The following is a 16,298-nucleotide window of genomic DNA, read 5'->3' as shown; positions in this document are numbered from 1 at the left end:
CTTTACTTGTTAATTTTTAAAAATTATAAAATTTTTTAAAAATAATAATAATAATTATCAACAAAATATGTTGATAAAATTGAAAAAAAGTAATAAGATCTTCTATTTTCATAAAACCGTATTCTATTTTTAAGATCTCAGTTAGGTTAGTTTAGCTCAGGGGTTAGGTATTCGGTTTGCGTTCGTTAGGTTGTGAGTTCGATTCCCTGCGTTTGCGAGATTTTCTTCGATAGGAGTAAATAAATATAATAAATTGTAAAAATAATAATTAAGAATGTGTAACGTAAAGATAAAAAAATGTTGTACGATAATTTATTTTTTTAATGATAAAATATTGATTTTTTTTAATTTTTAAATATTTGTAGTCAGAATTCATGAGAAGTAAGTCAGGAATCTTCAAAACTATTTTATAGAAAGAAATGTCATTTAACATCACAAATAGTCACAGGGTTTAATGATTTATGGTATGGCAAAAAAAAGGGTCTCCGACCCTCATAAAAAATCTGACTACTATTGACGATTCTTTGACTAAACCTCACTTATTGTGGTGTCCTGTGACTGCAATCGTAACAAAAACAGTCTCAAAACGTCAGAGATCCTGACTAATTTTTTGACGTTTTGTGATTTTATTTTTAGCAGGGTAATCACATTTTACATTTTAACAACATTATTAAACAATAACCAGTATGCATGTTATTAAAAATGATATAAAATATATATTTTAAGTGGGAATTACCGCAGCAGTAAAAGATTTCAAGTCAGTAAACAAACACCTCTAACCTCAAAATTTATATTTTATCACGAATTCAGAGAATCTATCAATGCAATTGAATCAAATATATAACATAATTAATTATCAACACACATTTTAATTTTATTATATGTCAACAAGCGTTTTCCATGTTTAATATATGAATAAAATTGATGAAAGTGGAAACAAATTTTCTTTAAGAATAACATTGTTTCGTCTGTTTGTTGTGCCTCCAGGCCTCTGACGTCACACCTAGAATCGACTCTGACAGCACAAGTGACAGAGCCTAATTTAAAATCCAATTGTTTAATAAAATCTATCAAGAGTATGAATATTTTTTATTAAGTATATCAGATAATTTTGCATTTGATGTCATATCACTTATTAAAACACGGTAATACACTTAAATCTCGTTATAACGACAAGGTCGGGACTTTAAAATCTCGATATAACGATGACAAGAGGGGCCCCCACTTCACATTCTATTTAAAAACGTGAATTTATCTGTAACCAACTTTACAATATGTCAAATTTGTTTGACATTTAATATAAACATTCTTTAGTGTATACATATACGAATGATATTAATTTCCAATTATGGAATCGGATAAAAAAGTAAGTAATTTCTGATTATTTTATAAGTGAAATTACAAGGTTTCAAAAAATAAATATTTGTTTGTAATTACCGAAATATTGCGGTTAAACTAATTAAGTAGACAGTTGAATAAAATGTTCAGGTTAAATGTTTAGGTTCAATAAAGCTAAAAGTTAATTAATTTTAAGTTTATTTATAAATTAAAAAATTAACAACATTATTGTTTATTAAATTAAATAAAAATGTTCAAATATATACATACCTTTTAACAACTAAATTCTACTTAATTTTTTTTCTAATTTTACGATAATCACCAAATATGTAATAGTTGGTTACTATTTAACCTCATACAAGTTAATTGAGCAACAAAAAACTTTTTAAATTGATGAATCTAATAGCTTACATATTTAAATTCGATCGTGTTTTTTTTAAATTGGTGGGGGTAAAGGGGACAAATTTTTGTCGTTATATAAAGAGTTTTGGTGTTCGTAATAACAAGCGAACGTTGTATCGAGATTCGTTATAACGAGATTCGAGTGTAACAATAAATAATTATACTGGGTTCGCAATCAAAACAAATAAGCATCGTCAAAGCTTCCGTAAGATACGGATACGGAGCACACTATGAGGCACGCCGACAGTGTGACCAGGCCGCAGATTACGGAAGCTTCTTCGCGCCACCACAAAACCAAGTTTATGCTCGATTCATTTTAGCCTCGAAAAGTAAAGGTGCTTATATACCTCAAATTTCGATCACATGAACATTATTTCTGGACCGTGAAAATGCGTGAAAAGTCATTTTCACGGCGGGTATTTTTGAATTGTTTTAAACAAAAAATGTTTTTTAAGAAATATAATATTAAATAATTGTTTTAATATGTAAGAACACTTTAAAATAGTGATAGAGAGATGATTTGATTAAAAAATTTAGCAAATTTTGCTTTAAAACGTTTTCTGCTACAAGAAAGTGTAAAATGACGATGTTTGTGAAATGGTTTGTACAGTGTACATGTGTACATGTTTCTTTCAGTTATTCGAAACAATTAGTTGAATTTAAATTTATTTGATAAACATTTCAACTTACCGATTTATTTTCAGCACTCATTATTTATTACAAGTTAAAAAGAACCGACATAACATAAACAAAACTCTGAGAGACACTAACAAGGAAGAAGCACTGTACAAACCATTTCACAAACATCGTCATTTTAAACTTTCTTGTAGCAGAAAACGTTTTAAAGCAAAATTTGCTAAATTTTTTAATCAAATCATCTCTCTATCACTATTTTAAAGTGTTCTTACATATTAAAACAATTATTTAATATTATATTTCTTAAAAAAACATTTTTTGTTTAAAACAATTCAAAAATACCCGCCGTGAAAATGACTTTTCACGCATTTTCACGGTCCAGAAATAATGTTCATCTGATCGAAATTTGAGGTATATAAGCACCTTAAAGAACCGTGTGTGATTTCGCTGTTTCCATGTTTTTGACGTGAAAAACCGCGAGGTGGTTCGGGTGTTCGGTCGTTCGCACGTTCGCAGATTCGAAAATTTGTCCAAAATCGTGTAACATTGTCTTTTTAGTTATATTTATAGATATTTTATCTATACAATTTTTTTACGTAATTTTTTGTATCCTTTAACATTTGCATACTTGTAAGTAATAATTATCTGTTTCTATTTACCTCTAAATTTTATCAAAGTTGAAAAATTTAAAGGTAAATAGAAACAGATGATTATTGCGATTTAATGATACCCAAATTTTTTACTACCTCATAAAACTGTTCCACGGAAGTGAAATAATAACCCAATACACAAAAAACCCGAAAGTATTGTGATTTAAAAGAAAAAACTTATGTTATTGGTGAAATATAGCAAATCTGTTTCTATTTACCCCAGCTGACCCTAACTAATTTCTTTATTTTATAATTTCCATTAAAGAAAGATGAAAGATAAATTTTTTCAAAATATTAACTTCTTAAAAAACTTTTCAAAGAAAATTCTAGAAGATTTTTATAAATTTAAATCAAATAATTTAAATTTTTTCAATTAAAAACTTTCATTATTATATTGTCAAAAAATAAAATTTATAATCTTTCAAATTTTAATTGTTTTAAAAAATTGTCTTCAAATCATTCATTTTTAATAATCTTAATAAAGATTTAAAATTGAATAATTTTAAAACATTTTCTTGAGAAATTCTCTAAAACTCAATTATTCTAAAAAATAGAATTGTAAAAAACTCTCGTCGCAGCAATTAACACTTACAATTACTTCAATTTCAAAACTATTGAAATTTGAGTTTTTAATATTAACTATGAGTACATTTTGGAAAATTAAATTATCTTCATAATACTTTTATCTATAAAATTTACCATCAAATGCGTTTCCAATTATTATAAAGAAGTTTTTCGACAATTCAATTATTTTTTTTATAAGAAACGAAATATATCATGTACTATATATAATAAAAAAATTTTATAAATTGGCTGAAATTCATAAAAAAGACTTTAGCAATTCAGTCAGACATTCATTTTTGTAAAAAATTTGTATATAAATTAATGTGTCAGTGATTGTTGTAAATCAAAAATTTGTTAGTTACATTCAATATTATATTAAGTATTAAAAAACAACATGTTTCAAAATAATTTGGACTGATCCCTCTTCATAAAACTTTGTTTATTTGGAAGCGTTGTTTATCATGCTTATCAAATTCTAAAGCTGTCAAAAAGCAATTTCTTGGCGGGATGACTTTACATAGAAATAAAAAAAGCCCGCACGAAATTACACAGGATTATTAACATATCCTATTAAATAATTGCTTTTCTCTGAGCATTATATATTATTGTAAATAATATAAGATAAACATGTGAAAAGGAAGGACAATTATTATGTAATATCTCACGTGCATACATACTACATAACCTTATATTAAAATAAATCGATTATTTATTTATATTTATTATTACATAGATAACAAAGAAAAACACCAATCCACCTCAAAATAACGATATTTTCTACTCAAAATAAAAGCAAAAACTTTATTTAATTGCGGAAATCATAAAATCTTACATAAAATTTAAGAATTGAAATCTCAACTTATTTACTTTTATCTGTAAATATAACTAAAAAGACAATGTTACACGATTTTGGACAAATTGTCGAATCTGCGAACGTGCGAACGAACGAACACCCGAACCACCTCGCGGTTTTTCACGTCAAAAACAAGGAAACAGCAAAATCACACACGGTTCTTTACTTTTCGAGGCTAAAATGAATCGAGCATAAACTTGGTTTTGTGGTGGCGCGTAGAAGCTTCCGTACGTATGTTACCGTCTTTAGAACACTAGTTACGCGTAACTGCGCAACCCTGCTTCTCGTTGTTCATGATATTATTGTGCTGTGGTCTTTACGATTTACGTTTTACGATCTAATTGTTCGTTGACCTAACCAAAATAAAATATTAACCTCACTTTTCACTGGAAATATTAATAATCAGTTTGAGTTCTTGTATTTTAATTTTCAGTGTCTAGAAACTTTTAAAGTTGCAGAAAGAAATGAGCGAATTAACAATAGAAGAAAGTAGCTCAAGTATTCGAAAAAGAATGCTAGATTTAGAAAGAGTATATGTAATGTCAATGCCTCCAGATTCTCCCTACATTAGACCACTGAGAATGAATTATACTCAAGACGGTCGACAGAAATATTGGGACTTAATGAGAGTTCACGACGGCGTTTGTATTGTCATTTTCAATATTAGTCGAATGAAACTTGTTTGCGTAAAACAATTTCGTCCTCCTTGTTACTTTGCCTCTGTTCCTGAGCAATTTGGCGTTGTTGACGTCAAAAAATATCCAGCGAAACTTGGTGTTTCTCTGGAACTTTGTGCTGGAATAATCGATAAAAATAAGTCAATTGTCGAAATTGCAAGGGAAGAAGTTCTCGAAGAATGCGGATATGATGCTCCAGTTTCACTTTTCGAGAAAGTTAATTGTTACAGGTTTGTTTCAATTTGAAAAAATTATACAAAAATGTTTACTTATTAACCTCTTATGGTCGCAAAGCCCCACTATAAATAAAATTAGTTATCATCTAGAAAAAGTCACAATGTGACGTTTTGTGATTACTCTGACTTGACATTTTTTTGATACTGTTGACTATTTCTGACTAAAAATGTTTATATGTTCCTGTCATTTTCTGGATCCCTAGTGATTATTTATCACATTTTGTTGTGAAAGGGTCCTAAGACCGCTCTGACTTTCACCATACAGTTCTATTATATTAAGAAAGCCATGAATTGTGTAAAAAAAAATTTTTTATAATATTGATATGGAAATAATATATTTGGAAGGTTCAATTATCCAGTATTCTGGACCTCCAAAAATTTCTCTAAAAAGTTTAAAATTACAAAAAATTTACTGTTAATTTTAATTGTAATCGGTATAATGATCAGTCCCTTAAGAAACTAATATATGTATATGATGTATTCCACGCCAAAGTGTAAGTCCATCTGCAATTGCATCTTCGATTCTTTTGAGATTTTTATTTCTTATAGTACTAATTGAGACTAGCTTCCATGAATTTTTTCAAATTTTTTAAGCAAGCCGTTTTCAATTATGGAATTTTGAAAATTGGAGAATTTTCAAGACTTTTAATTTTTGAATGCTCATAACTTCCTTAAAAATGCATTAATTTTGAAAGTCATTTTTGCAAAATGTGTGTTTTTAAACGTACTTTTCAAAAAAAAAAAAATCGAAATTTTTTAAAAATAATATAACCATTAAATTTTTGAGTTTTAATGATAAAAAGTCATTTTTCTCATTTGACGTAGTGATCGATTTTTTTCAAAATTTTTTAAAAAAAACTACTTTTTACGAAACTTTTAAGCATAGCCCGATATTGGGCAAACGATTTTTACAATATTTTTGGAATTTATCAAAAAATTTTGAATTTTTTAAAAATATTTTTGGTTTTTTTTTTCTACGTACTTTTATGTATTTTGATGCACTGATTACGAAAATCATAGTGACAATACCCAAAAATTTGATTTTTATGGTGAAAACCATAAAAAAGTCCTAAAATTTTTGGTTTTTTTCGTTTATTAGGTAAAATATGCAAAATTAAAAAAAATGCATCAGATATAAAAAATGTATTTTAATAAGATCTATAACTTTTGGTAGAACATTTTTTTTTAATTTTGCATATTTTACCCAATAAACGAAAAAAACCATAAATTTTGGGACTTTTTTATGCTTTGCACCATAAAAATCAAATTTTTGGGTATTGTCACTATGATTTTCGTAATCAGTGCATCAAAATACATAAAAGTACGTAGTATAAAAAAAACCAAAAATATTTTTAAAAAATTCAAAATTTTTTGATAAATTCCAAAAATATTGTAAAAATCGTTTGCCCAATATCGGGCTATGCTTAAAAGTTTCGTAAAAAGAAGTAGTTTTTTTTAAAAAATTTTGAAAAAAATCGATCACTACGTCAAATGAGAAAAATGACTTTTTATCATTAAAACTCAAAAATTTAATGGTTATATTATTTTAAAAAAATTTCGATTTTTTTTTTTTTTTTGAAAAGTACGTTTAAAAACACACATTTTGCAAAAATGACTTTCAAAATTAATGCATTTTTAAGGAAGTTATGAGCATTCAAAAATTAAAAGTCTTGAAAATTCTCCAATTTTCAAAATTCCATAATTGAAAACGGCTTGCTTAAAAAATTTGAAAAAATTCATGGAAGCTAGTCTCAATTAGTACTATAAGAAATAAAAATCTCAAAAGAATCGAAGATGCAATTGCAGATGGACTTACACTTTGGCATATATATATATATATATATATATATATATATATTTATATATATATATATATATATATATATATATATATATATATTTATATTTGGTTTCACGTGTATGGCCTTTCGGCCTTTTAAATTTCCCATATAAATAAAGATTTTTAACAAAATTATCTTAAATTAACTTAAAACTAAATTTTAAATCTTAACTCTCATTTACATAAGAAACGTTATGTTTGACATGTCATAAATTCACTCCTGTTGTCAAAACATTATTAAAAAAATATAAATCTTTTGTAAATTTATTTTTATTTTTAAAATCAATAATAAAAAGTTATACATTTATAAATAATTTTAAATAAATAATGCAAAAAAGTCAGGTCTTTCAATTTTAAAATGTTAATAACTCTGGATAAAATAACAGTAGGATATTCGATAATAGCTGAAAAGATGAATTTTAAAAATCTCTACAGAATTAAAGAAAAATATCCATAGGTGTTCTAACATTTTTTTAAATTATTGGTAAAAAACGATTTTAAAAAAATGTTATAAAGCCAAAAAAATAGTTAATCTTTATTAATATGGCTCAAAGTACTCTCATTATTTGTCCGCCAGTGAGACCTACAATTTAAAAAAAAAAATTATCTTTTTAGCTCTTTTAAGACATTTAAATTTACAGATTAATCAAAAAATTATTTTAAGGTTATAAAAGAATTTAAATTAACTGATTGATTAAAAACTGTTATTGAAAGATTGTAGCAGGTTTTAATAACATTTAACAATATTTTTTAAAACTATAGTCATTATACAATCAATGTGTAATGAGATTCAATTGAGAGTAGCATTGGTCATCTTATAAATTAAAATTTCCTTTTATATTTCTATTGAAAAAATATTTTATCATCAGGGTTCCTACGGTTTCGTAATTTCAAAATTCCCTGACATTTCCAGGTTTTCCAGCCCATTTTTCTTAAAATTCCCTGACCAAATATAAAATTTTTATATTAAAGTTTTAGCTTAGGGGAGATTCGGGTAGCCTGGGACACTTAAGCTTTTTTGTGAATAAATTCTATAAATGGTTTGAAAATGTTAATTCAATTAGTTTATAGCAAAGACAATGTATCTATTAAACCATAAAAATAATTTAATCGTAAAATAAATAAATTCAGTGCATTATATTTTCATATAATAATTTTTGTTGATAATTGGAATTTTTTTTTAATTACATAAAATAAACGTGTTTACTACTTTAAATCTTATTATTAAATGAATTTCGAAATATTTAAAAGAATTAATTTGACTAGTTTTCAAAAGTCCTATTGATAAATAATTATCAAGTTGTGCTGGATAATAACTTGATGAAAAAAGCGTGACATGACATTCGAGTTTTTAGCGAGCTGGCTAGTAAAGTAACTAGACAAATTCAAGCACGACTAGCCAGTTCTTTTATTATAGCTAGGACAAATTTCTACTAGGGTGTGTAAAGTGATTCACTTTACGCACCGAAATTTTTCTCACATAATATAAGGATTGTTTTAGACCATACAAAACCACAAAATTAAAGAAAGAACTTTACTTTTAATTTATACACTACTGCTTAATGATATTTTTCCTGATCTTCGATTGATTTATTGAATTCTATACAATCGAAATTATTCTAATAGAGAGTTGGAATTGTTCATAATAGGTACTTAACTTTAGAGGTGGGTGTTACAAAAAATGTTGTATGATATACGTGCGTAAATCTGATTATACTCGTGTGAAACGTCACACTCGTATAATCACTCACTTTACGCACTTGTATCATAAATAACTATATTGGAGGTTTTTTAAATTGGAGATGAGGCAAATGAATTACATTCAAAAGTTTTATTTTATTTAGAGTCTTTGGAACCAGCATAGAATAGGTCTGAACTTAAAAATCTAAATACAAAATTGAATATCACTTTGTCATATACTTAATCAGTTCCAGTATTACGAAAAGAAGCACCATTTTTGCTTCAACTTTGAGCACTAAATTGAAAACCGAATAATATTAATAGAAAAGAATGGTAGTATTGTGAACTTGGTTATTTAAAATTTGCGCGATTCAAATACGAAAAATTAATTTTCGAAACAAAATTTTATAAAATTCCCTGACAATTCCAGGTTTTCCAGGTTTTCCAGTACCGTAGCAACCCTGATCATATACTTATCTATAGGAGGTACATTTCCTAAACCTGAATCCCAAAAGTATTAGCTCATTTAAAAAAAATTGTATAAAGTAACTAGTAAGGGGTGGAAGTTTTGTTCGATTTTTCTTCAATATTTCAAATTTGAAATAAAAATTAACATAAACTACTAGGGAAGCATCTAAAATTTTTGATTTTTTTTAATCCATTCTCTAATAAATAAGGAATTTTTCCCCTATTTTGCGAAAGTTTTTTTTGCAGTTATAATAAGATGCAAACATTATTTGCATTATGTATTTCTGAAAATAATACAAAAAAAATGAATGATAAGGAGAAAAAGTTATATTTATAAAATAAACGTTAGAAAATCTATGAATAGTACAAAAAAAATGTAAATAGTATTTTTACTACAAAAGATACCACTTTCGCATAACAGGGAAAGAATTCTTTACTTGTCAGAGAATGGATTAACAAGAATATTTAAAAATCGATCACTTCGGTTTTTGATATACTTAAGGGTACTTTTTGGTTTAGAATTGACAAAAAAGACACGTTTTAAAACTTTTATGAAATATTATTTTGATAATAATCAAGTAATCAATTATTTTATTATATTTAATGTACGATTCCAGGCGAGATTTTGACTTTTTCGGAGTAGGTTAACCGATTGTTGGAATTTTGTTATATATAGTAAGACTAATCTTCAACGTAAATTGCAGCTTAAAATATTTGTTAGTTTACGAGATTTGCAATAATAACAAAAAATTTTAAACTGCTGTATTTTCCGTTCTAATAATCGGATTGAGGTCTACTTTTTCTTAAAATGTCAAGGAAAATGAGAGGAATAAATCTCTTTCAGAACAATTTTTTATAATTTTACAACTAAAAAAATTATTAAATAATAATTGAATAAATTTCAAGCGACAATCTAAAATTTAATCACTTAAACGCTAAAATGATCTTACCAGTGTTTTCTTTAATGTTCCAAAGGAATCCAATTGTAAATGCAAGTATAAATTATTTAATTTTAATAATTTACGAGTATAAACAATTGCGATTTCTGCTAGTTGACGTGCAGAAGACATTGCGCACGCAGCATTCTCACGTAGCAAATTTAGTCCACGAATCACGTCAGTTGGTCACAGGAGAATGCTGCGTGCGCAATGTCGTCTGCACGTCAACTAGCAGAAATCGCAATTGTTTATACTCGTAAATTATTAAAATTAAATAAGTTATACTTGCATTTACAATTGGATTCCTTTGGAACATTAAAGAAAACACTGGTAAGATCATTTTAGCGTTTAAGTGATTATACATTTGGATGATTTTGATCATTCTCTAATTCCAGTGAATCTCGACGTTTTTAGACTTTCTGATGCCGAAAAAATGGGTCTTAAAAAAATGTTTGTCTGTATGTATGTATGTATGTATGTATGTATGTATGTATGTATGTATGTATGTATGATGCCCGTGAAGTTAGCACCACAACTCATTCAAAATCAATTTTTTTTTATTTTAAACGTTTGTTGGTCGTTTGATAGTGTTTGATAGTTGATATTTAACGTTTGATAGTAATAATTAGAAAAAATAAACAAAAATCAAATTTTGGTGTGCTATTTTCACACTGCACCCCAAATTCAAAAAAATACTAATTTTTCATTTGTAAACGTTTGTTGGTTGTTTGATAGAGATTGATAGTCAATTCTGAACGTTTGATAGTTGATATAATAATAAATATAAACATTATCAAAAACATCTATCCATGTCGCATCCCTCCATTTGCACATGCGCAAAACATACTTTCGCGGCATTTTCAAAAAACAGGAACAAATTTTCCTCTTCGATTTTAGAAACAAAATGTAATACTTCAAATTTTTATTCATATATCATACAATTAAATACTCTCCTTTCAAAATTGTCAAATTTTAATTCCAAACGTTTGTACGCAGTTTAATATTGATTAATGGTAGACTAATATCATTTGATAGTGATTGATAGTTCATTATTTTCGTTTGATAGAGATTTAAAATTGACTAAAATCATTTGATAGTGATTGATAGTTGATTATTTTCGTTTGATAGTGATTTATAATTGACTAAAATCATTTGATAGTGAATAATAATTGGCTGAAATCGTTTGATAGTTAATTATTATTGGATAATATCGTTTGATAGTGATTGATAGTTGATTATTATAGTTTGATAGTGATTTATAATTGACTAAAATCGTTTGATAGTGAATAATAATTGGCTGAAATCGTTTGATTGTTAATTATTATGGGCTAATATCGTTTGATATAGTGATTTATAGTTAATTATTGTCGTTTGATAGTGATTTATAATTGACTAAAATCGTTTGATAGTGAATAATAATTGGCTGAAATCGTTTGATTGTTAATTATTATGGGCTAATATCGTTTGATATAGTGATTTATAGTTAATTATTGTCGTTTGATAGTGATTTATAATTGACTAATATAGTTTGATAGTGAATAATAATTGGCTGAAATCGTTTGATAGTTAATTATTATTGGCTAATATCGTTTGATAGTGATTGATAGTTGATTATTATAGTTTGATAGAGATTGATAGTTAATTATTATCTTTGATAGTGATTTATAATTTATAATCATTTGATAGTGAATAATAATTGGCTGAAATCGTTTGATAGTTAATTATTATTGGCTAATATCGTTTGATAGTGATTTATAGTTAATTATTGTCGTTTGATAGTGATTTATAATTGACTAATATAGTTTGATAGTGAATAATAATTGGCTGAAATCGTTTGATAGTTAATTATTATTGGCTAATATCGTTTGATAGTGATTGATAGTTGATTATTATAGTTTGATAGTGATTGATAGTCAATTATTATCTTTGATAGTGATTTATAATTTATAATCATTTGATAGTGAATAATAATTGGCTGAAATCGTTTGATTGTTAATTATTATAGGCTAATATCGTTTGATATAGTGATTTATAGTTAATTATTGTCGTTTGATAGTGATTTATAATTGACTAAAATCGTTTGATAGTGAATAATAATTGACTGAAATCGTTTGATAGTTAATTATTATTGGCTAATATCGTTTGATAGTGATTTATAGTTAATTATTGTCGTTTGATAGTGATTCATAATTGACTAAAATCATTTGATAGTGAATAATAATTGGCTGAAATGGTTTGATAGTTAATTATTATTGGCTAATATCGTTTGATAGTGATTGATAGTTGATTATTATAGTTTGATAGTGATTGATAGTTAATTATTATCTTTGATAGTGATTTATAATTTATAATCATTTGATAGTGAGTAATAATTGGCTGAAATCATTTGATAGTGAATAATAATTGGCAGAAATCGTTTGATAGTTAATTATTATTGGCTAATATCGTTTGATAGTGATTGATAGTTAATTATTATCGTTTGATAGTGATTCATAATTGACTAAAATCATTCGATAGTGAATAATAATTGGCTGAAATCGTTTGATAGTTAATTATTATTGGCTAATATCGTTTGATAGTGATTGATAGTTGATTATTATAGTTTGATAGTGATTTATAATTGACTTAAATCGTTTGATAGTGAATAATAATTGGCTGAAATCGTTTGATAGTGATTGATAGTTAATTATTATCGTTTGACAGTGATTTATAATTGACTAAAATCATTTGATAGTGACTAATAATTGGCTGAAATCGTTTGATAGTTAATTATTATTGGCTAATATCGTTTGATATAGTGATTTACAGTTGGCATAAATCGTTTGATAGTGTATGATAGTTTATCAATATCATTTGATGCTGATTGAAAGTTGATTAATATCGTTTGATAATGATTTATAGTTATTTAAAATGGTTTAATAGTGATTGATAGTTGATTATAATCGTTTGATAGTGATTTACAATTGTCTAAAATCTTTTGATAGTGATTGATAGTTGATTATTATTGATTGATAATGATTTATAATTGATTATTATAGTTTGATAGTGATTTACAATTTACTTAAATCGTTTGTTAGTGATTAATAGTAAATTATTATCGTTTGAATGTGATATACAATGGACTAGAATCGTTTGATAATGATTGATAGTTGATTTTTAACGCTTGATAGTGATGTATAATTCACTAGAATAGTTTGATAGTCTTTGATAGTTAAAATTCAAGGTTTGATGGAAATAATTAGTAAAAATATTTCACACACAAGAATTGTGTGTCATTTTCACAAAGCACCCTATTTTCAATAAATTATTGATTTTCCTTTTACATTCGTTTGTTAGACGATTGATAGCAATTGATAGTATATTTTAAATGTTTGATAGTCCAAATTAAATTAGATATTAAGGTACGCTCTCACCTTTTGCTTGCATGCACGCATGCAGAAGTTGTCATGGCAACGTATAAGAGTAATAGAGATAATAAATGCAAATTTGAATATTTCCTCTCACTTACTCCTCCACGTTGCCATGACAACTTCTGCATGCGTGCATGCAAGCAAAAGGTGAGAGCATACCTTTAAAGTTATAAAATACATCTGTTCGACCACTGCAACCCTACTCTGCGCATGCGCACAAAATAAGTGGCGGACAATTCAAATATCTTCAACTAACATTTATTTATTTATAGCGATTAATTTAAAAAATCTTTAATTAATAACAAGTCTAAATTGAAATAAAAATAAGCTATTTCATTTTAACAATTGAATTATTTTATGAATTATTTATTAATTATTAATAATTGTTTGAAAAAATAATTTAAAGTTTTAGTAATAGATCATGATTTGATACAAATTAAAATTTGTTTTCCGATTATAATTGAATGAAGAGACATTTCATTAGTTCATACAATTTAATTGCAAGTATCGCAATACAAATGTTTTGAAAAAATACAGATAATATTTATAAATTATTATTCAGTTTCAACAATGTATATATTTTTTTATATACCTAATATTTATGTTATAAAAATAATTCTTTTATAAAATTTCCCAGTACATATTTGAACTTTTTTCTTTTTGTTCATCAATATGTACCTAAGTATTACATAAAATATATAAGACAAAGATAATGTTTTCACTTTCTTTTCAAATAAAATATGATCAAACTTTTCTATACTCTAATGTATACTGCTGCTGATGTTGTATATCCTGTATTATAATCCTTTGCAGTAAATGGATGAATTTTTTTTTCGAAGTTGTTATATCTCGCCCAATTTCCGTTTAATCTTCGACATAAAGCTATATGTTGATTTTCTAAATTGCGATGTATTATTCCAGTTAGTCTGTAAATAAAAGTATTTTAATTACATTAATTCAATCCTATTATATTTAAAAATATTATTCTGTATAAATTATTTGATTAATTTTATGAAAAAGAGAAATTATTACTAGGTATTAATTGTTAATATATGACATGTAGTAATTTAAAATAAAATTGTACAATTTTTTAGTAAAATTATGTAAACTTATGAATTTTTATATGCTTCAATGATTTTTTGGATTATTATTTTAGTGAATTATAATAGAATAATTTTATGACTATAGCATACCTGTAGGTTTCTTCGAGTAAAGTTAAGTAGACTGGAAAATCATGAACTTTACAAGTAAGCAATTTCTCTTCATCTTCAGCTTTATTGATCTCAGTGTCAATGATAATGTGCTTATTGTATTTTATTTGTACTGACAAAGAAAGAAGATCACATTTTTCATTTTCACATTTGCTAGTAGAAATTCCTTCATATATTATATTTTTTTGTAATGTTTTGTAACCGTGTTTTAATATATTTTTTTTATTAATGCGTAAATGAGGAATGTTTTCGACTTTTTGGTAATTACATAAACATTTCGAAATTCTGAAAACACTTGGTTCATTTGTCATGAGAAAATTCCACATATTTAAAATATTTGAATGACAACTCACCGAATGTAACACATTTTGCGATTTTACACCTATTCTAATACGTTCGGTTTTCAGACTATCCGGGTCAATAAATTCTTTTAAAATGGAGCATCTTTTAATGTATATAATGTCATTCACTTTTTCAGAGTTAAGAAATGACAAAATGAATTTACAAGTCAAATTTTCAGAGATTTCCATATGTTGAAAGTATATTGGCGACTCTGCTGAACCTATTGTTAATATTTGAACAATCGTATCAAAGGTAGAAGTATTAGTGATGATGTATTTTTGGTTTTTGATTTCCAGTGGCTTGGGAAATTTGCTTCCATTTTGTAAAAATTTTTTATCAATGTTTTTAATCGATGTTTTTTGTTTATTATTTAAAGCTATGTCAGCTTGTCGAATATGTATATCTGGACATTCTTTAAAGTATTTAGATGGTTTTCTCTGTTTTATTTCATTGTTTCTTTTGCGTTTTTTGACTGTTTGTTTATCATCATCTGGTGAAGAAATGCAAATAGTTTTATTTATTAAACTATTTTCCTTTTCAAATTTGTTTCGCCAATTTTCATTCTCTTTTAAAATTGAGTACGGATGATCAAAATTAACAGTACTTTGATCTGCAGCAATTGAAGTATCTTTTTCTGATTCATTTATATGTACTTGTGTTGAAAGAATATTTTCCAGTGGAGTTGATTTTTCATAATCTTCTGTTATTCTTTCTTCTCTAATATACACGAAAGCTGATGGAGTGTATTGCTCTTGGTAATCCTTTTTCGTAAAGGGTTGGATCTCTGTTTCCGAGTCATTATGTTTTTCCCACCTACCATCAAGTCTCCTACACAAAGCTACGTAATGGTTTGGTTGGTAAATTATAATGCCAGTTAACCTGTAAAAATTTTTTATATATAGTAAAATTTGCGCATTGTAAATAATATTATCTGAACAAGATATTGTAAAAATTAATAACAATTTTCATTTTAGTTGATTGAATAATAACTTTTTGAATATACAAAAAAATCTAGTAACATATACCAAAGTATAACAAACTATAATCATAAAA

At 26.1% G+C, this 16,298-nt stretch overlaps 4 protein-coding genes across 6 annotated transcripts in view; 1 reads left to right on the top strand and 3 right to left on the bottom strand.

The window, feature by feature from the left end:
• The window catches only part of LOC127291539 (uncharacterized protein DDB_G0284459-like), a 309,035-nt gene that overhangs the window by 69,044 nt on the left and 223,693 nt on the right, over nucleotides 1-16,298 (bottom strand). The window lies entirely within an intron of this gene.
• Nucleotides 1-16,298, bottom strand: part of LOC127291546 (bromodomain and WD repeat-containing DDB_G0285837-like) — a 237,677-nt gene that overhangs the window by 39,294 nt on the left and 182,085 nt on the right. The window contains exon 1 of one of the 2 annotated variants that reach the window (XM_051320731.1): nucleotides 2,431-2,546. The exons of the other annotated variant lie outside the window; for it this stretch is intronic. The gene's annotated coding sequence lies outside the window, so the exon portion shown is untranslated. Of the gene's footprint in view, nucleotides 1-2,430; nucleotides 2,547-16,298 lie in introns of those variants that run through there. 2 annotated transcript variants of the gene reach the window in all.
• LOC127291548 (uridine diphosphate glucose pyrophosphatase NUDT14-like) overlaps nucleotides 4,736-16,298 on the top strand; it is a 98,401-nt gene continuing 86,838 nt past the window's right edge. Inside the window, exon 1 of one of the 2 annotated variants that reach the window (XM_051320737.1) lies at nucleotides 4,736-5,350. In XM_051320737.1, the coding sequence (XP_051176694.1) occupies nucleotides 4,908-5,350 (443 nt within the window). In that variant the 5' untranslated portion in view covers nucleotides 4,736-4,907. The remainder of the gene's footprint in view (nucleotides 5,351-16,298) is intronic. The other variant, XM_051320736.1, reaches the window with a different exon arrangement.
• LOC127291547 (uncharacterized) lies at nucleotides 14,446-15,804 on the bottom strand. Its single transcript, XM_051320735.1, has 2 exons — nucleotides 14,886-15,804; nucleotides 14,446-14,618 (listed from the first exon to the last, which is right to left on the bottom strand). The coding sequence occupies exons 1-2, from the start codon at nucleotides 15,431-15,433 to the stop codon at nucleotides 14,447-14,449; spliced, it is 720 nt and encodes a 239-aa protein (XP_051176692.1). The 5' UTR covers nucleotides 15,434-15,804; the 3' UTR covers nucleotide 14,446.

Source organism: Leptopilina boulardi, unplaced genomic scaffold (genome assembly GCF_019393585.1).
Source record: "Leptopilina boulardi isolate dan_hultmark-lab unplaced genomic scaffold, ZJU_Lbou_2.1 LbouV2_140, whole genome shotgun sequence".
NCBI classification, from domain to species: Eukaryota; Metazoa; Arthropoda; class Insecta; order Hymenoptera; family Figitidae; genus Leptopilina; species Leptopilina boulardi.
The sequence above is the reverse complement of the archived record's forward strand: the minus strand, read 5'-3'. Positions and strand labels throughout refer to the sequence as shown.

What these genes read in the sequence shown, in the direction of transcription:
- LOC127291547 (XM_051320735.1), bottom strand. Translation starts at nt 15,433, where the DNA reads ATGGAAATCTCTGAAAATTTGACTTGTAAATTCATTTTGTCATTTCTT. An exon ending in TTACTCGAAGAAACCTACAG is followed by an intron (nt 14,619 to 14,885) that starts GTATGCTATAGT and finishes TTTTATTTACAG; the next exon opens with ACTAACTGGAATAATACATC.